We start from the raw sequence: 21,229 nt of genomic DNA, 5'->3' as shown, positions 1-21,229 counted from the left end.
TGCAACTGGGATTTCTCGCCTTCCCCGCTGTTCTCTAAAGCTGTGGCAGTACTGTGGAGTGCTGTAGGCCATGTAGTGTGGACACCCTCTTTCCCAGGAAGGATGAGAAATCCTACCTGTAATCCACACTAATTTTGAGGTCTACTTGTTTCAGTGTTGAAAGAAAGGAGAACAATTTTGAAATCACATCTTCCTTTCTTTAGGGCAGCTATGGGTTCGGCTGAGTGGCAATGAGGAATGCTGCTCTTCCCCCTGACACCCACTTGATTTCTTTTTTTCTCTCTTTACCATGGAAGAGCAGTTCTGGTTTATGCAGTCAAGATCAGTGCTCTGATCTACAGCCACACAGCTGAGACATTTTGAGAGTGTTCTGCAGAGGTGATGAGAGTCCCCAGGATCTAGAATTTGATAGTGTTCATGGCATGTGGGTCTTGGACACAAGCTCTGAATTTTCTTTTGCAGTTTGCTTTTGTCATTTGAGTATTTCTAGTGTTGTTTAAGAGCAGCATTTTTGGTCAGGTCTTGATAATACACTTAACTTGCAATCTATTTATTTGGGATATTTCCTTACTTGAACTTTTTTGGGGCTTTTTAGGTTATATACTCTGTGTAACAGCTTTTTTTGCTTGTACCAACATTTTTCCACATAGTTATTGTTAGAAAAAATCCATACTGTTTTTAGGGGTTTTTTAAGTATTGAAATAGTTGGTGTAGTTATTGACTATTCTACTTTGACTATGGTATTGAGTATTCACTTGGTGTTTTAATGTTAAATATAGGAAAGAATATCAGATGGCTGTAGGAGAAACTAGGGTTATGCTTACTGTAGTTATACTGTAGTTGAGAGTCTCTATTGTGCATTTTGGATAGGTGTCTATTCTTCTGTCTTACTGCAGATATTCTCTCTCCAGCACACTCAGGTACTTACATTGCTTTGAAGTTTTCCATACATACTGTAAAATAAAAGAGCTGCTTTAGTAACTGGAACGAGCTGTTGATACATCATAAGATAGAAAAATATTGTCAGAAACTTAATTTGTGTTCTGTTCGAGATGTTGTAGGAATATTTGGATTTTGCATCAAAGATATGTCTCTCAAATTGATTTCTGAACTATTTGGTGCAAAGTTTCTTTTTTTTCCTCTAACACTTGTATTTGAATTTCAGTCAAACTCAGCGAAGTCCCCACGTGTTTTACCGACATGACTTGATCAATCAGCTTCAGCACAATCACGCCCTCGTTACACTGGTTGCAGAAAACCTCTCTGCTTATATGGAAAGCATGAGGCAGTATGCTAAAGGTGAGTTTTAACATCAAAGTTGCTTCATGGAGTATAGGAGAACTCCAGCTGAAAATGGAGTTAATAGTTATTATGGGAATTTACTTTTAAGTTTATTTGTTTAATTTTCAAGGATCTGTGAGGTTGATAGCCTTGTAGTGACTGGACAAGAAAAGCTTAAAATACTAATTTTTTCTTTGTAATAATTGAAAATGTGTGTTTTGCAGCAGAATGTGAGAAAATGGCAGCCATTGTTTATTTGTGAATTGATAAAAATCATCTTGCACTACTTAGGCTAGGGTAGTTATTTTTCTGTAAGATTCTAGTAGTAAAACTTCTAGTTTTGAATTTGGAAGGTGCCTTTGAAAAGTTTTGTTAATCACGTCAGTTTGCAGCCATTATTTGGAATTTGTCAGGGAGAAGGACTTCAAACCATAGAGATACCATTTCTTTTTCAAATGTAACTTCTCTTCAGGCTTTCTCACTGTATTTGTTATTAACAGCACTTGGGCTGCACATTGTGTTAATATTTTTGTATTTTAGGCCAAATCCAGCTCTTTGCTGATAAATTTACCCTCTTACTCTGGGTTAACTTTTAGCTAATGAGGTAGGAGTGTGGAAGTGAAGGAGAACGGTGGACCAGGAAACTTGGTGCACTGGACCACAATTCTTGAAATATAAAATTTTGCCAACAGAAGTGAAAGGAGGAGATTTACACCCCTCCTTCCCCACCACTGACTCATATTGGCTGGAACCAAGGACTGTTCAACCCTGGCCTCATAACAGTCTGGCAGCCTTTCTATTGCCTCTCAAAAGTGACACAGTATGTTCTAGAGGGATTAAATGTAGGTCAGTCAGAGAGGACAGGATATTTGCACATTGGAAAGCTTCTATCTACCTACCAGTGCACAGAAGAAGTAGCCTTTTGGAATTCATGTGTTCTGGAATATTATAAATGTATATTTATACACACATGTATGTATTTTATATAAGAGATATCCAAAATACATACTCGAGGACTTGTGGAAATGGTGGTGCTCTGTGTAGATGGTCACTTGAGCAAGGTGTAGGCCAGTGATAATAACATTCAGTTAAATCTACTTACTGCAGCTGTGTTTCTCTATTTAGGAATATGTGGTGGGGTTTACCCTAATTTAAGTCTCTTAACTAATGATAGCATTGAATTAATTAATGTTAAAATAATACTAAATTATTTGGTCTGTTCTCACTATTAGTGTAGGAGCTATCTTTAATGTACCTTATTTTTTAATTCTCAAGCCAAAAGGTCATTTTTGAAAATACTGTGTACCTATCAAATTGTTGAGGGCAGAAGAATTAGGCTGATGATTCTTCTCCTTTCCCAAAAACCACATTGCCCTGCCCCTCCCCATCTATAGTGACTCAGTTAACCAGTAATACAAACATCTTCAATGCAATAGAATTACAAGTGTGTAAAGGGTTTAAATTTAATCTAATTACAAAGCAATTAAATTGTTCTTTCTTGAGATGAAGCTGCTGCAGAACTTCTCATTTGTATCAGAGTACAAAAGCAAATGAATAATAGTGTAGGGTTTTTTATTAGGTGCTTTATTACATTATTAAGGGCAACCAGGAAATCTTCATGTTCCAGATACTGTGCTCAGACTGTAATCCACAGTTCCTGTGCAAAAACTCTTTAATTTTCAGTTTCATGTGCTAAATAGAGCAGAACATAAAGTACTGTGAAGTTTGTCTTCCATCCTTCATGGAGGGAGAAAAAATATGCCAGGGGGCCGTGTAAATGAAAGAGAATAAATGAAAGGGGAAGAAAGAGGATTATGCATGTGAAGACAGAAAGAACTGGAAGCTGTAGAATTAAGCTTGGCTGGAGAAGGTGAATGAGACAGAGGGGGAAAATTCAAGGCAAAGATCCAAACAACACAAAACAGATGCCATAGAAATAAAAAATCCAGTTGTTGACAGATACTCTTGACACTTAACATTGCAATTACTATGTAATTTGGATATTTTAAAATTAATTTTGAATCTGCCATATGTTTGTTTTCCTTGAAGCCTTCCCTAGTTGTGTTTAGTGATGGAGAACAGTGTTCCTGTTCTTCTGTTATTCACCATTGCATAGTGTTTTCTGGGATACTCCCCTTTTATATGTTTGCATTTGTAAGGTTAAAGAGAAGCCTAATCTATGTTTCTGAGTTTTTTCCATCCTCTGTGATTTTCCCTTCTATTGAACTCATCCTTTCCTTCAGCTCTGCAAAGTCCTCCATGAGATGAGACAACTGCTCTTGGATTTTGTAGTACTGAAGGAGGTCACAGTTTCATCTTTTCAATGATTTATCAAAAATCTTTTGAAAATTTTAGAAGATTTCTCATCAATTCTCCTTTATTTCTGCTTATCTGCAGTAATAAAAAATCCAGAGTGTTAATGAAATGGATTTGTGTGTGTTTATCACTAATTATACTTAAATTTCAACCCATTGTTTTCTGCTCTAGTATGTAAGAGTAATATTTAAGGAGATCACACTTTGACTTGCTGTGGGATGTACAGAGTAGAAAATAAATCTGGGAAATGTAGAAAGAATGTGATACAGAAAACATTTATGAAAGTGGATTTTTTTTTTGTAGTTCAGAGTTTTTTAGAATTCTGAAGTACATCCACACTGCCTTTTCTGCAGCTGGCTGGTTTCAGTTCTCCTGTCACTGCCAGTGTTGGTGTTGTGTCTGTGAATTAAACTCCTAGTCAGGAAGAAAAAGCCCAGATAGTCCCCACAGTGAAAATAAGCAAACACCACCACTTCCCCCTCAACAAATCAAAATCAAACAAAAAACTCACTCACAACACCCAGCACTTCAATTGATCAATTTTAATTTGTCTATAATATGCTTATCTGTGTGATTTTTTTTTTTTTTCTGCTGGAAACACAGCATATTTTACTGGTTTTCTCCTTCTAATTCTTAAATATTTTTTGTTCCCATATTTTTGTATTATCTCTTCAGAACTTTTTTCATATTTCTCCTTTTGCTAATTGCTCATTTATGGTCATTTCATGAAGGTTATGATTTAATTTTTAAGAACTTCTGAACATAGTTTTACAGACAATAGTTAACTACTGGTCTTCTGTTTCCCTTGTCATTCAATATTTAAGGTAGTGTACCTTTTGCACTTGGATCTAGAGAGGAGTGTGTATGGCAATTCTTTTTCTTTTTATTTTGAAACACTGATGTATTTCTTTTTCCCTCCTGCCTGATGTAATAGGAGACACTGATTTTCAGCTATGAGGATAACTTTTAGTATTAGTCTTGATGTTGTCATGGTCTCTGCCATGGCTGGGTCACATTAGTTAAAGGCAATCAGTCCACCTTTGCAAATAGGAAATACAGCATTAATTAGTGTATAATGGTGCTATAATAATGAATGTGTGTCATGATGAAATACTGCTAGTACAGATGAAGGTAATGCAAGTGCAGATCTAGATTGTATCTCTTTAAGAAATGTAAACAACAGCCAACCACCAAACAAAACTACACCAAAACCATGTTCCTATGAACAAAATTGCTGTTTGTTAAGAAAATATTATGCTGAACTTGGACAAAATGCAGGTACAAATCTGACTTCTTGTCTTGCTTTCAAAAGACTTCTATTTCAAGCTTGTCAGTGTTACAGACAATTGGGATTTATGTTTGGAAACTCACAGTAAATAAAGTTGTCTTATACTTTCTTCCTCTGAGTGATGTTGTGTGCACAGCTCTGTATATAGGTGGTAAAGAAATGGAGTCATGATTTCCTGTGGACAGGAAAAAACAAAAAAAATCGAAAAATGAAATTTTGGATAAGATGCTGTGTAACAGAACTAAAGCATCCTCAGAAAAAAAGCACTGAATAATTGAGTTAAATGCTTGGTATACTTCTATTTTCAACTGACTTCTGACTTCAAACTGACTACTTAAAAATAGGAAAAATTGATTTGAATAAGTAGAGTGCAGGTTCTTAATTGTTCTTAAACACTTTCATTATATTGAACAGTGGGCACGTGTATCTGTACATAATTGTTGATTTGATTATAGACCTCAGTAGTCTTTGCCTGTGCTCAGCTTAGGAAAAAGCATTAACTGGTAGCTGACTGCTGAAAACTCTTTTCATCCACCTCCCTGAAAATGTACTGGGTTTGGATTATATTCAGAGTAACAAGTCTTCAAACACATCCTGCCTTCTGCAGTCAGCATCACTTTTCTGAATGTGTTGTCTAATAAAATGTTTTATTTGCAGAACATGGTGAATATGATCCTCAAACTGTGAGACCAGGAAGCCGATACAGTCACGTGCAGGAAGTTCAGGAGCGACTTAACTTCTTACGGTGAGTTTTGTCTTGAACATTTGTTTAACTTCTGTAAGAATACTTCGAATGCTTTTTAAAGAAAGAATATTTGAATGCTTTTTGAAGGAAAACCCTTTGCATTTCTTTCTCTTCTATAGCTTTAATTTGTTCTGTTAACTTCTTTCAAAACTCAGATGCAAAAATACACTAAATGTTTTTGTTTTGGTTTGGGTTTTTCCTGGAAGGCTTTTATGCTGCTGTTGAAATATTCAAATAAAGTTTATCAGACTCTTTGGAATTCAGGGCTCTTATTCTGCACCAAGATTTTAATTTTTTCCTGTCAGTGTGCAGAACCTTACTGACTAAATGTACTGTTTGTTGGATACAGTTACATTCCTATTGGGGTAACTTAGTTTAAAATTTGAAGTATTCCGAGTAGAGATATGGCCATGTGTCCTTACTTGGGTCACACCAGATTTAAATCTATGGTCATAAACTGACATATACTTTTGTCAGTCACTGATGTTGTGTTGGCAGCAACTGAGCTGAAAGAAAGTGCAATATAAAAATTACTTGGATGATTTTGGCCAGCTCATTTTGGAGTAAAATAAGAAAACAAAGAATCTCTGTTCATCATAGAGCTGCAGAATGTTGATGCTTTCTAGGCTAAGTCTCTCTCAGCTTTTTCCTACTTGGTTTAACCTTTTTTTAGATGAGTAAGAATACTTGAACTGTCAAGTTCTGAACTATTTATTCCTTGTTTTCTAAAGGAGATTTTCTTTTACTTTTTAAAATTTTAACAAGAATTCTTGTTATTTAAACTGAAGTGTTAACTGTTTAATGAAATTATACAATTGCATATGGATAGCACACTTAATGTATCACTCCTGCATAAAAATTGTAACTTCCTTAGATTTAAGTTCGCTATTTGTTAATGCACATGAATGAAATGTCATAATGAAATATATAAGGTCCCATGGATATCAAATGCATAATATGTAACAATTTCTGAAAAGCACTGCCATAACTCAGTCCCTGATTTCTTCTACATAGAAAAAATTTTAAATGAGAAAAATTAATCTAAAGAACTTTGATTATCATTTGTTCCTCCTGAAACATTCTTAGTTTCAGCTCTCAGAATTGAAGTTCTTAATAATTGTTTCATAATAATTGAACACAAATTAAAAACTTGCTTAAATACAAGGAAAAATTTCCAGTTCATTGATTTTAGCTTCTGGTTCCACTCCATGTTATCGATATCTATTTTGCAATTTTTTTAAAGCAAGTGTTAAACCATAGTGAATGATTGCAGAATTAATTTATTCTCATATGTTGTGACCTGATTTTTAATCTAAATAGTTTACATTAGGAAATGTGCATTTATTTGTATATGAGATGTTAACAATGCTTGCTATTTTTTACTGAATTGTGTTCTTTTTTGTTTGGTGTAAAAGGTCTTGATCCATTCAAAATTGTTAAGATATCACGGTGCTAATTATGAGTGGACTAATGATGTTAATAAAGTTTTCATACTTGTGATATATACATGTGTAATATGCATATCCAACTTTGTGCCTGTACTTTTTACTGAATTGTAACTCTGGATGTCTCTTGGACAGTGCTGTTAATTGTCTCTTTGTTTTGCTCAAGATTTTTATTGAAGGATGGTCAGCTGTGGCTCTGTGCCCCTCAGGCGAAGCAAATATGGAAGTGTTTAGCTGAAAATGCGGTTTATCTTTGTGATCGCGAAGCCTGTTTTAAATGGTATTCCAAACTAATGGGGGATGAACCAGACTTAGACCCTGACATTAATAAGGACTTCTTTGAAAATAATGTGCTTCAGCTGGATCCTTCCCTATTAACAGAAAATGGAATGAAATGTTTTGAACGTTTCTTCAAAGCTGTGAACTGTCGAGAAGGAAAGCTAGTAGCAAAGAGACGAGCCTATATGATGGATGATCTGGAATTAATAGGATTAGACTACCTTTGGAGGGTGAGTTAATTGAAGGAAGCATCTGGAAGGTTAACTGCTAAGACTTTCTCAGTCTCTTTATGTTTTTAGGAATGTGTAATTTATTAGTAATGGACTGAAATCACGGCTTTTGACTCCACTGTCTTCCCAGCAAGTATGCAAGTTGGTAACTTTGCAGGCTGATGTTTGATGGAAAGTTTTTGAATCATAAGTATATTTATGTATGCACATAAAATTAAAGATTTGCTTATATTTTTGATGAAGAAAAGATCCTTCCAGGTGAATTATCTGCATATTTCTCTTTTTTTCATATGCACATTATAATTAAGCTTTGTTTCGTGCACTTCATAAGCTATTCCATGGCATTCCTTCTGGTGTGGTAAACTGGAGTGATTCTAGATCAGACCAAGTGAGCACTGGAATATTCTTCTTATAACCACAACCTTTTGGCTAAACATGGTGGTTTTCTAGGATCTGTAGATTCCATATAACCACCTGTTCTCTATATATAGAATCTCACTTTTCAGTTGGAAGGTTGAAGCTTCTTGAAGCTTGCCAGATCTGTTGGTGAAAGTCATCAGTATCTAAACTGTAACCTAATTTCTTTCAGAGTACTTCTAGTTCTCAAGAGCTACATTAGAGAGCCCAATTAGAGCAGCATTAGTGGTGCACTGTGACATGATTATCATGGCTGTGTGTTTGTAAAATGTGTATAGCAACAGTCTTCAGTAATATTGGTTGTAGCTAGTTGAAGGGTTGGGTATTTTAATCCTGGTAATAATAGTAGATCTCAATTTTTATACAAATAAGTTCACATGGTGTTTGTGAACAGAGTCCTCACAGAATGTTAGCCTGTTTTAGTTTTGGGAATCAACTTAATTCTGATCAGCATGAGAAAACTCATGAAGCTTCAACCCAGTATCCTGCAGGGGTTGTCTGTAAAACTGCTGTCACACCTGATGACTAGTGATTAAAATTTATATCATCAGGTTAGAAGCAGAATTCATTTGCTTGTCCCCCTTCCATTCATTCACAGCCATTTAAATATTTGGAAATTCTGTCTGATGATGCATGATTGTTGAAGCATCTGAAGAAGTTGTTTTCTTATTCTCCAAAACAAGCAAAAATTTGAAATATTATGTGAACATGAGCATATAAAAACTACTTTTACTCTGTTTATAGGACATCAACCTTTTTTTGCCAACTCTGAACTTCAAAACTAGTTAATTATTAATTTTTTGCTCTTCTAATCATCTTAAGTGTAAGTTGTATTGATTGCATTTTGTAACTAAGCATTATAGTCCCTTTCACCTCATAAGATAATTAGGCATACTGCTGTGTTCAGATACTTACATAGTAGTTTTTGTTTTCGTTTTTCTACCAGCAAGTTTTAAGAGATGCTAATTCTTTTTTTTTTTTGATTGCGCTAGGTTGTGATTCAGGGAAATGATGACATCGCAAACAGAGCAATAGACCTTCTTAAAGAGATCTATACTAATCTTGGCCCAAGGTTACAAGTTAATCAGGTAAGAAAAAGCAACAAGAAGATTGGAATAGAATAAAAAAAAAGTATTAAAAATCAATGTGGTGATATTTTTATACTTGAAAGGAAAACAGGAAATAATTTCTGTGTTTTGGAGGGTGAGTCCAACCATCACATTCTGGGCAGATGCAGAACTAAAGTTTTTTTCTCATATTTGCAGACCGAACTCTCATTAATTTTTCATACTAAGTTCATGTGCTGTATTTGCTCTTGCTACTCAGAAAAAAGTTAATGTCATATGAGGGAAGCCTTTTGTTCCACTGCAAATTGTGGAACTTACTCATACAAGTATGTTCAGTGGCTGGGTCTGTGGGGTGTTGTCACAAGCTAATGTAATTTCTGTTTGCTGATATGTCACTTACAAAGGGTCACTGAGTTTCTATGTAGTGGTCAAGCTGAGGTCTAGCAAGTGAGATATTATCTCTCTGCATTAATATTTGCTGGGAGCTGTGGCTCACTGGACAGAGAAGAGATACTGGATTTATGTAAGGTCAGGGAAAGGGATGTCATCCACAGGGTCCTTGACAGGCTTGAGAACTGGACCCTTGAGGACTTTGCAAAGTTCAGCAAAGCCAGTGCAAGGTCCTGCAGCTGGGTTAGGGCAATCCCAGGCACAAATTCAGGCTGGGGGATGAACAGCTCAAGAGCAGCCCTGCAGAGAAAAACTTGGGGCTGTTGGATGGCAAGAAGCCCAACATGCACTGGTAGCCCAGAAAGCCACCTGTGTCCTGGGCTCCATCATGGGCATGCAGCAGGAAGGGCAGAACGTCCGGAAAGGGGGTTCTGCCCCTCTTGTCTACTCTGGTGAGACCCACCTGCAGTGATGCATCCAGCTCTGGGACCCCTAACATGGGAAGGACGTGGATCTGCTGGTGTGAATCCAGAAGTGACCATGAAAATAATCAAGGAACTGGAGCATCTCTGTTGTTAAGACATGGAGAAAAGAAGACTTTCAGGAGACCACAGAGGTCTTCCAGTACTTACAGGGTGCTGCAAGAAAGCTCGGGAGGGACTTTAGACATAGGCATGTACTGCCAGGACAATGGAAAAGCTTTAAACTGAAAGAGGGTAGATTTCAGTTGGCTATTAGGAGCAAATTATTCCTGTGAGGGTGTTGTGTCACTGGCACAGGTTGCCAGAGAAGCTGTGGGTGCCCCACCTTTGGAAGTGTTCAAGGCCAGGTTAGATGCAAATCTGAGCAGCCTGGCCTTGGTTGTTGCCAAAGGCAGGGAGGTTCTAACTGGGTAATCTCTAAGGCTCCTTTGAACCCAAATCATTCTGTAATCGTGTGGCTGCACAAATTTGGTGGAGGAATATTGTCCTTTGGACAGTTGATAACTTGCCGGGTGTATTTGTTAAAACTCTGATATTCTACTTGTCTTCAAAAATACTTTAATAATCTACAGAGATGCCAGATCCAGCACAGCTGCTCTAGGAGGTGAATTCACAGCCATTCAAGCCATATCTTCCTGCAGTGCAGATGGCTGGAGGCTTCTATCTTGCTGTAGGTCTGGGCTTACTAAGCATGCAGTGATCTGTCCATCTGCACATGCTTAGCTCTGACACTTCCAGAAATGTTGAATTTACATGCACACAAGAATTCTTTAACATAGTCTGAGAAAAGGAGAAAGTGAAAATCCAGTTTAGGGTTCTCTGTCCAGACTTTCAGTTTTTCTGTTTGCATACAATATAGTCATAGCTACTGATGACGTGAGATTATTGAAGTGCACACTAAATTAAATTATGGGAGTTGCTGGAATAAAACATCTTTATTGAGAAACTTACCTATTTTGGTTTGGGGGATTTTTTTCTCTTCCATTTGGTCATCCTTCTGAAAAGATGGATTCTAATACATCTTGTAATTACACCAATTTCTTAATGTAATTAGGTAGTGATTCATGAAGACTTCATTCAGTCCTGTTTCGATCGTCTAAAAGCCTCCTATGATACATTATGTGTGTTGGATGGAGATAAAGACAGTATCAACTGTGCAAGACAAGAAGCAATAAGGATGGTGAGAGTGCTGACTGTTTTAAGAGAGTATATAAATGAATGTGACAGTGATTACCACGAAGAAAGAACTATTCTACCTATGTCAAGGTATGTGTGAAAAAGCAGTATCATGATTTTGATTTCTGTTAAACTAAAATAATACTATTATCCTTGGGATTTTTACATTCTAAATGGTTTCTAATCAGGAAATAGTTACATGGCGTTTCAGAATTCCCTTTTCTTTGCTAATACATGGCACTGTATTTTTAAGAAAAAAATGGGAAGATCAGGCAAATACAAGTATATATGAAAGGGAAAGCAGGTCTAAGAATGAACTTGGTGGTTTTTTCTGTAACTAGCATAATGTTCCTTGAGGCTCTGTTGTTTTGGATATAGTTCTTTTTTTCAGATAATTACTTGAAAGTGGTACTGTTCCTTACATTAGCATTGGCAAAGCCTTTTTGTTTCTTACAGTCTTATTACACAAAAATATGCTGTAAATGTATGTATTCACTTTCCAGAATTGTTGACAGAGATCTCAATCTTACTTTGCAAGGTTTAATTTTTAATTATCTCTAAGTGAAACATTCTGTAAGCTCCTCAGAAGAAGGGGAAGAAGAGCACATTACTTTGAAGTATATTTATTTTCTGTATACCTTGAAAACTTAGCTTAAATCCTTGGAGTCTCTATGGATTTATGATGCAGCTAACAAATTTTCAAACACAGTGGAGGTTTTTCATGCAATTAACTTTAAATGTACTATTAAAAAAAAAAAAATTTGAAACAATTGCTTTCTCTTTATGTGTCAGTAATTTGCAGTGTTCCTACAGCTTCTTTACTGCATATATTGATTGTGATTGATTGATTGATTAGTCCTGACAAAGTTTCCTTGTTGATTGTGGGTATATCTTTTTTTATATGGGCTGCTTGTTTGATTAGACTAATCTTCCACAGGCCTTGTTAGCAAGGAGCTTTATGAGAAGGTTTTGCCTTTTATTACATGGGATTAGTTTGTTGGGCTTATCTGGGCACATCTTTCCTAATAAGCTCCCTGCCATTGTAGAGAGTGTGATCACTGCTAATGTGAAACCATTTCTTCGTTTTTTGACCACTTTAACCTTTTCAAAAAGATTGTGATTTTGAAAATTGGAATTCTAGTATAAAACTTACAACAGCTTTTGACAGAAGGCATTAAGACTTGGTAGCCTGATGGCTTTTTCTGATCTTGGTGTATTTAAAGCTTGAGTTGCTTTGCTAAAAGAGCAAAATGTCATTTCCAGTCTGATTAAGGTTTGCACGTTTTGATCAGGAAGTTACAAGACAGAGAAAGCATCTAAAATTTTATAAGAGACTTCTAAAATTTCTGTCAGTAACCTGACTGTAAATTTGACCATATAATTAATGCATTTGTATGGAGTGTGGCTCCTTGAAAGATTCTGTGTATGTTGTTGCCATAGCTGCTGGGGCTTTCACAAAATCTTACCCTGGAAAATACCATGTAAAGATTTGGTGTGGAAATACCTGCCACTAAAAAATGCAGGAAGGAAAAGACTTTATTTCATGAGGGCAAAAAATAACTTTTTCTGGTTTGTTTATTTTCAGAGCTTTCCGTGGTAAACATATCACACTTGTAGTTCGTTTTCCAAACCAAGGCCGGCAGGTGGAAGATTTGGATATTTGGTCTCACACAAACGACACGATTGGCCAAGTGCGGCGTTGCATCCTCAACCGCATTAAAGCCAACAGTGCTCACACAAAAGTAGAGCTGTTCATTGGGGGTGAGCTGGTAGATCCTGCAGATGACAGAAAATTAATTGGGCAGCTGAATCTCAAAGATAAAACGGTGAGTTTGGCAGGCTGGGTATTTACATCAATTCAAATGTTCCTACCCTTTTGTAAATGCTTGAAAAATACCATGCGTGACATAATTTATTTTGGTGAAATAATTCTATTCTTCCTTCTTATATTATGCCATTAACATTATATCAGATACTTATTTGGTAAAGAATCTTAATTTTTGGAGAGTATTAAAACTGTGATTGTGTTTTTCAGCTAATAACAGCTAAGCTTACACAGATAAATTCTAATATGCCCTCAAGTCCAGATAGTTCTTCTGACTCTTCAACTGGTTCTCCGGGCAACCATGGCAATCACTACAGTGATGGTCCAAATCCAGAAGTTGAAAGCTGTTTGCCTGGAGTGGTAAGCATTTTCTGAAATTAACAGTTCAAACTTTTTTTTTTTTTTTTTTGTAGCTTGTCTTTGGCTAACAATTTTTATGTGGTGTTTTTTTTTGTTTTTGTTTTTGTTTTTTTTTTTTGTTTTTTTTTAATTTGCTTATTTTAAGATCATGTCGCTGCATCCTCGATACATCTCTTTTCTTTGGCAAGTTGCAGACTTGGGCAGTAGTCTAAATATGCCACCTCTTAGAGATGGAGCTCGTGTTCTTATGAAGCTCATGCCACCAGGTAAAGCTTAACTTTATCCTTTTTTTTATCTTGTGATGTGCTGTATAATAATTTCTCACCTGATAAATGAAACTGAAGACAGGGGAGTATTTTCTACTTTCTGGTAATTTATTGATACGGCAATTCATTACTGTTATCCTAATTAGAGCTGTAAAAGATTCCCAAGTAGTTTTTTCTTGTCTGCTGTGTGAAGGTGCATGGTTTGCAGTAGGTACTGAGGTTCAGTGCCACAGTGTAGTGAAAATGGGGGAATTGTATTTTAAAGTGGTTTTGTAGCACTGCTTTAATAGGACCACTTTTGACTGTAATAATTACTGGAGAACACTCTCTCACTCTGAATTTGTAAGTTTTTGCAATTGTTCTGATGCACTTAAATTTTTTCAGATTTATAATTGTAAACAGTACTGGCTTGTTGTGGAGTAATTTTGCTGCAAAATGCTTATAAGTTGTGTTTTTATTGCAGATAACACTACGGTCGAGAAACTAAGAGCAATTTGTTTAGATCATGCAAAGCTAGGGGAAAGCAGCCTTAGTCCATCCCTTGATTCTCTATTCTTTGGTCCTTCTGCCTCACAAGTGCTATACCTAACAGAGGTTTGTAATGCTTTGCCTGTTCTTTAAAAATTGTCAGTTCTTTCTGTGGTAATCCTCTCTGTAACATTATGGAAGCCTAAGATCAAATTATGGTTAGAAATTAACAATTGAAAATGCTTAACAATTTACTGGAATAAATATGTATGACCAGTGCTGTCAAAGCAATGCTTATGTAGTATTGCTACAAAATCTCGTGTTCAGTCATCTATATCCAAGCTGGTACATTTCCATTAGATAACTCTTCATTTTCTTTTACAGGTAGTTTATGCCTTGTTAATGCCTGCCAGTGCACCTCTGGGAGAAGATGCCAGTGACTTCCAATATAACTTCCTGAAAAGTGGTGGTTTGCCTCTTGTGCTGAGCATGCTGACCAGAAATAACTTCCTGCCAAATGCAGATATGGAAACTCGAAGGGGTGCCTACCTTAATGCTCTAAAAATAGCCAAATTATTGCTAACTGCAATTGGATATGGCCATGTTCGAGCTGTGGCAGAAGCTTGTCAGCCAGTTGTGGAAGGCACAAGTACAATTTCACCGGTAATATAAATCTTCCTTGCTGTAAATAGCAGTCTGCTCTGTGTTTCATAATGTGTGCCAGCAGCATCTCTTAACTTTTCATTGGTAGTCTATTCTTTGAGTGTGCTGCAGATCAAGAACTCGCAGTTCTTTCAGATAATATTTTGCAATTCTAAAAAAGAGATCAACTTACTAAACAAATCCTATTTATTGGTGACTGTAAAAAGTTAGGTGTGAGATGCACTTGCTCTGTATGTGATTTTCACTGGTTTGCATGATTGTCAGTACAGGTAGTTTCTCATTTTTAACTCTATTCATCCTTCTGGACACAATGTCCAGCCCACAGCAGGATAAACACACCATGTGAGTGTGAGCAGCTGTCTCACAGGTTGGGCACAAAGGGTTACAGTGAATGGTGGTATCTGACTGGTGACCTGTCACAGGTGGGGTTCTGCACGGCTCCATCCTCAGCCCTGTGCTCTTCAACATCTTCATAAACGACCTGGATGCAGGACTGGAAGGGATGCTGAGCCAAATTTGCAGATAATACAAAACTGAGAGGAGCTGTTGATTCCCTGGAGGGCAGGGAGGCCCTGCAGAGAAATCTCAGCAAATTAGAGGATTGGGCAATCGCCAACTGTATGGAGTTCAACAAGGGCTAGTGCCAGATTCTGCACCTGGGATGGGTGGACTGAGGAATGAGATGCTGGAAAACAGTGACACAGAAAGGGACCTGGGTGTCATCCTTGATGACCAGTTGAATATGAGCCAGCAGTGCCCTGGCAGCCAGAAGGGACATCCCTGTTCTGAGGGACATCAGGCTGGGAAAGGGAGGGAATTGTCCTGCTCTGCTCTGGGCTGGGACAGTCTCACCTTGTGTGTTGGTGGCAGTTTTGGGCAACACAATATAAGAAGGATATGAAGACCATCCAAAGGAAGGCAAAAGGGGTGGTAAAGGGCCTTGAAGGGAAGCTGTATGAGGAGCAGCTAAGGGCACTTGGTCAGTTCAGCCTGGAAAAGACTGAGGGGAGACCTCACTGCAGTCACAACTTCCTCATGAGGGGAAGAGGGGCAGGCACTGATCTCTGCTCTGTGGTGACAGTGACAGGACCCAAGGGTCTGAAGGCCTGAAGCTCTGTCAGGGCAGGTTTAGGTTGGATATTAGGAAAAGGTTCTTCCCCCAGAGGGTGGTAGGGCACTGGCACAGGCTCCCCAGGACAGTGGTCACAGCATCAGCCTGACAGAGCTCAAGGAGCCTTTAAATAATGCTCTCAGGTACATGGTGTGACTCCTGGGGCTGGTTCTGTGCTGTGCCAGTAGTGGGACTTGATGATCCTTTTGGGGCTCTTCCAGCTCAGCATATTCTGTGATAAATGGGAATTCCCTGTTTGTGAGGTTCCATCCCAATTAGTTGCTAGATCTGTCAACCTATACTCAGGAATACACAGAGAACCCCACTTCAGAGACTTCATTCCACAGTGTTGACTAAGATCCATCTCTGAATCAGAGAAGTACATTCTCCTTAAATCTCTCTTCTGGTTAGCTGCATCTCTTGGAAGATACATAATTAATTCTTTTTCAAGTACATCTGAACTCTTAATGATAACAGTGAACTGAAGTTCCCTTTTTATGTCTCATGTTAGAGTATAATAGGAATATATTAAGGCAGACATGTTTTCTATCCTGTCTTTTGTCTGTTTAAAATGGCTGAGTTTTACTGCCCTGTTTTCTTACAACAGTTATTTAAAGGCCAGTTTGGAACACACATTGCATCACTTGAGTCTTGAAGTATTATTTGAAACAGACTTATGCTGACTTCTTAGGAGGTAGTGACATTTGTCACAATTGCTGACTTTCACTATTTAGAGTTGCAAACATCTGATTTAATAATAACTGATTTGTTGGAAAAAACATGGTTGTTCTTGCTGTCACCATCATCCTCTTTGGTAGTTTTTATTCCCCTGGGATGCAGGTGAGATTTGTTATTCATTTCTCTTACCTAGAGCATAAGTACCAAAGCATAACTTTCTGTCTTGGCTTTCCATCAATATTTAAGAGGAGGAGGCAGCCAAGGTTATGTGTCTGTATTTTTTCAGTTGCTGGTCTGTTGCTGTCACTGGTACCTTTAAAATTGTTACTTTCTTCCTTGTTTTCATAGAAAGTTGAATTAATAATGTTAAATGCAGTGTTCTGATACACAGAACTGATTTACTCCATATGTATTGCTGTTGATCACTTCCAACAGCATCCAATACCTGATTGACTATGGAAGCTCTGTTAGTCTTCAGTGGAGACTCTGTAACTTTGCTCCCTGAATCAAGTGTCTTAGTGAAGCTGACAAAACAAGGGAAATGACCAACACTAGACCTTACACAGCAGCCTCACAGTGTGTCTTTTGAGAAGCATTTGAGATGGGCTTTTTGAATAAACTGGTACAGGAAAATGAAGAAACTCTTCTGTTTTAACTTGTAACCACAGTACACCATCTTTTGTTTGTGAGAAGGAAACAACCATTTCAGGTTTTGTCAAAGTAATGACGCCCTGGCAGACTAAGGAGAGAGGGATCTATGCTCAGACCAATACAAAAAAGAGAAAAACTTGTCTTGCTGTTTCTATTTTTTAAATATTATAAAACAGGAGGGATAATTTAGAGTAGAATTCTTCAAGAGTAACTTTAATCAAATGTTTAAAATGTACTTCAGTATAATAAAAACTGCAGCTGTATTCTGTCTGGACACTCTTGTCTAATCCAGAGGTAGACCCAGTGTTTTACCAAACCCTTTCTTTCCCACATCTAGTGAAAGGGAAGAAGGCATTGTAACAGAGAAAAATTCTATTAACTTGAAGTAATCTGATCAATAAACAAGCCCCCAAACCACCCAGTAAGTTTTGAGCAAGTGTCTTTCCTTTTAATTACTTGTACTCCATGATCGTACACTGCTGCATAGTGTCTTCAGATGTGATGGTATCTGTTTGAAAATGAGGAGGTTTATTTATGTTGGCATTTGCACTAAGTAGTTTTCCTTCCAAGATCTTACCTACTTCTGCCAAACCTTTCCAAGTAACTTTAGATCTTCATATCTTTTTGCTCTTTTTTCCCATGTAAAAGTAAGTATGAGAAATACTTTCTTCCAGATAAACCAGGCTACGCATGACCAGGCAGTGGTGCTACAAAATGCCCTACAAAACATTCCTAATCCAACTTCAGAGTGCATGCTGAGAAATGTAGCAATACGTCTTGCACAGCAAATATCTGATGAGGTTGGTGAATTCCTTTCTTGTATCACCTTTTTCCTTATAGCATCTTTTCTATTTTCTTAATTCCTAAATTTGTTGCTTTGTAAGACACAAGTTTTCCTTTTAAAATGTTTTAGGTAATGGTCGTATGAAAGAGAAAAATCTCAAATCATTGCCGGTGTATCTTTATTTGTTGAAGATGCATTAATGACACAAATGAAAACCTCAGTAAGGCTAAAGCTAAACAATGTGCTTTGCAAACATAGTGGTCTTATGTGTATGGTGTGGCCAAAGCCCATTTGGATCTGGAATTGAGATTCATGTTAGTGAATTCAGCTGAATTCACCAGGAGCTAAAATCACAACTGCTTTATCTTCCTCTTCCACATGCATCTGGATCCCTTGGTTTCCAGGGTGGAAGCCATAAATGCAGTGTTTCTGTACTGTATAGCATATCTGCAGAACTATCTCCAAAACATTTCTGAGATATCTAGATAGAAGATATTACTGTATTCTCATCTTGGTGTTGACAAGTGCACTGTCCCTTGAGAACAAAGGGAGTGTGTAAAGAAAGCACAATGTGCTGCACTGCAAGACTGAGCCATCTGCCTTCCATCAGTGGCAGTTCTACATCCATAGGTGTAAAATCAGCCAATTGAACTCTGACTTAATCAAATTTCTTCCATAGAAGAAATATCTTTTGAGGTGAGATGTGAGGAAAGGTTTTTAAATTCTGCCTTTGTCTTTCTTAGAGGCCTGCTAATAAATAAATAAACTATTTTTGTTTCACCAAACACATCAAAACAAACATAATCTGAATGTGTTTAACAGTATTGCTGTGGAGGATTTGTCTGTAATTTTCTGAAATTATGAATACTGCTGTAGATCTGAATTTCATATGTATTGTCATTTGCCTTTGAAATGTTTTTTTTCCTTTTCATGTTTTGATGAAAAGACTCTTTTCAACCGATCTCACAATTTTTTGAAAAATTAATCTGACATAGTTTCCATAGGCCAGAGAGAAGACTTTAGCAGAGAGGAATCATTCACCTTTTTTAAAAATGTTGATACTTAAAGATTTTGAAACTACAATGAGATAAATAAAACCCTGTTACTTTTCTTGTAGCACTGTTGCTGTACGGTTGCTTTGCTTGTGACAAAGATAAAATGCCTTTTATTTTTCTTGTAAATATCGTTAATGTCCATATCAGTACAAGAATGCACATTGGTCAGGTTTCCTGATGCAGATACCTAGCCAGCTCAGCTGCTTAGAGTCCTATTTTTTTCCTTGTCTGAGCATTAGAAAAATGAAACTTGAAATCTTTGAGAACTGTCTGCCATCTGCTTTTAGAGATTACCTGTTTTATGGACAATTCTGTTTTGAATATAGACTTCAGATAGGTTTGGTAATTTTTTTGAAGGTTGTTGTGAACCATGAATAATAGCAGTTGTAATGTGTGTATATCAGTAAAAAATTCTGGATGTTAACTCAGACCATGCGCAAAGTACTGTAGAGTGACTCTGCATTTATTAAATACATGAGCTGTGTTCTTACTCATGTTCTACCCTCTGTGTCTTGAACATGAAGCAATCCCTTCATATAATGATCACATACTTGATAACATCAGTATGTTCAAGCTGGCTATCAGCTAGCACACCATGGGGAGAAACCCTAAAATATGTTCAGGTTTTTACATTGCTTAAGAGGCTGGCTGCCTTCCAGATGAATGCTTGGTGATTTCTTGGGGTTTTCTTCCTAAATAAAGAAGGTTTTAGCATTGAAATTGGTAGTTTCTGCTAAGCCTTAGAATCGGAGTTGCCTACATACTTCTTCAAAAAATGGAATTTTACATAAGTGAAGTATAAATACTCTTCAAGATACATCATCTGTTTTCTATTTAAGAGAAAAAAATATTTAACGTTTTAAATCTGAAATTTTCTCTCAAATACATTTGTGGGAATTTAGAATCTATTGTAATGTTATTTGCAGCTGTTAATTTCTCTTCTTTTCAGGCTTCAAAATACATCCCTGACATCTGTGTTATCAGGGCAGTACAAAAAATTGTTTGGGCATCAGGTTGTGGGTCAGTTCAGCTGGTTTTCAGCTCGAATGAGGAAATCAGTAAAATCTATGAAAAGGTAAGAATCCCTGAACAGCTGCTTTTCTGTATAACTGTTTGTTTCTCTACAAAAGAGAATGTTGATCTGGTCAGGTTTAGAGTGTGATGAGCTTTTAGGTGGATACAATGATGTATTTCAGAATCTAGTACATGTCGTTGTCATAACACAGCTTAATTTTCTATTCCAAATTCCTTTTCTCAGTAATTGTTGAATTGTAACTTGAATTTGGTGTCAGTTCAAAAATGCACCAGTTCTGTAACTGCTGTAACGTGTTTTCAGCCCAGTTAGATTCTGCATCTAAATAAGGAATAAGCATTTCCTGCAATGCTAATTTGTCTAGTCCTCAGACTTAAAAGGTCTGTTGTACAGAAGTGATTCAAAGCATATGTGCAGTCTAGAAGAAGAAAGAAGCACAGAGTGGTGTGAGAAGCATTGGAAAAAAAGATAAAATTGCTAATTCTGTATGGCATATATATTCATGGTTTCACATGTGGTTTACATGTGATTTTACATGTGGTTTGGAGTTGGGAGTTCTGTATCAGCACATTATCACACACCTTTTGTTTAAGTAGTGTTGTCTACAATTGTAGGAAATAATAATCTGTATTTTGACAGTGATTTTAAGAAAGCATCTTCCTTTTTTTTGTCTTACAAAATTGGGTTTAGTACTCATCAATACCTGCCTGAGAGTAAAAGGAGAAGGAATATGTCGAGACACTGCTGTGTTTTAAATGATCAGTTGAAAGAAGGAGATTTATACAGCAAAATAAACACCTCTCCATTATCTTTCATAGGGCTATAGTGGCATCTGCTTCTGTTGCTGTGAACATGACTTCTTCATTAAATAAATTGGAGTTTGGGGTTTTTTTTAAGTGATACTTGCATATAGAATGTGGTTTAGTTTGTGTGACAGTCCAGGCACATGAAGATAAGCTCTTCTATCTATACATAGGATGCTTTAAGAACAGTAGTGCACTAGAGAAAGTATGCCTAAAAGAGAAGAGACCTAAATGTACTTCATTAACATTTATCTGGGTAAAAATTGTACAGTTAAGTTCTGTAAAAATACTTTGAGGTAATGGGAGTTTTAAAAGAGGTGAAATTTAAGCTGTCCATTACTGATCTTCTTTCACATGATTTTATGGGTTTTTCATTTTTAGTTTTCTTATTTTTATTCTTACTGATGCTTATATGG

General features: G+C 36.8%; 1 protein-coding gene across 1 annotated transcript; it reads left to right on the top strand.

The window, feature by feature from the left end:
* The first annotated feature begins 1,162 nt into the window (after positions 1-1,162).
* On the top strand, positions 1,163-21,212 carry LOC130266807 (probable ubiquitin carboxyl-terminal hydrolase FAF-X). The gene is made up of 12 exons (XM_056516071.1): positions 1,163-1,299; positions 5,543-5,630; positions 7,242-7,584; positions 8,994-9,089; positions 10,995-11,206; positions 12,702-12,942; positions 13,152-13,301; positions 13,447-13,567; positions 14,031-14,161; positions 14,420-14,698; positions 17,813-17,938; positions 19,927-21,212. The coding sequence occupies exons 1-12, from the start codon at positions 1,272-1,274 to the stop codon at positions 20,137-20,139; spliced, it is 2,028 nt and encodes a 675-aa protein (XP_056372046.1). The 5' UTR covers positions 1,163-1,271; the 3' UTR covers positions 20,140-21,212.
* The last annotated feature ends 17 nt before the right edge of the window (positions 21,213-21,229 follow it).

Source organism: Oenanthe melanoleuca, unplaced genomic scaffold (genome assembly GCF_029582105.1).
Source record: "Oenanthe melanoleuca isolate GR-GAL-2019-014 unplaced genomic scaffold, OMel1.0 S252, whole genome shotgun sequence".
Taxonomy (NCBI): Eukaryota; Metazoa; Chordata; class Aves; order Passeriformes; family Muscicapidae; genus Oenanthe; species Oenanthe melanoleuca.
This window is presented reverse-complemented; position numbering and strand designations above follow the sequence as displayed.

Coding starts and splice junctions, on each gene's coding strand:
- LOC130266807 (XM_056516071.1), top strand. CDS start 1,272: ATGGAAAGCATGAGGCAGTATGCTAAAG. Junction 9,090..10,994: donor CAAGGTTACAAGTTAATCAG/GTAAGAAAAAGC, acceptor TAATGTAATTAG/GTAGTGATTCATGAAGACTT. Junction 12,943..13,151: donor TGAATCTCAAAGATAAAACG/GTGAGTTTGGCA, acceptor TGTGTTTTTCAG/CTAATAACAGCTAAGCTTAC.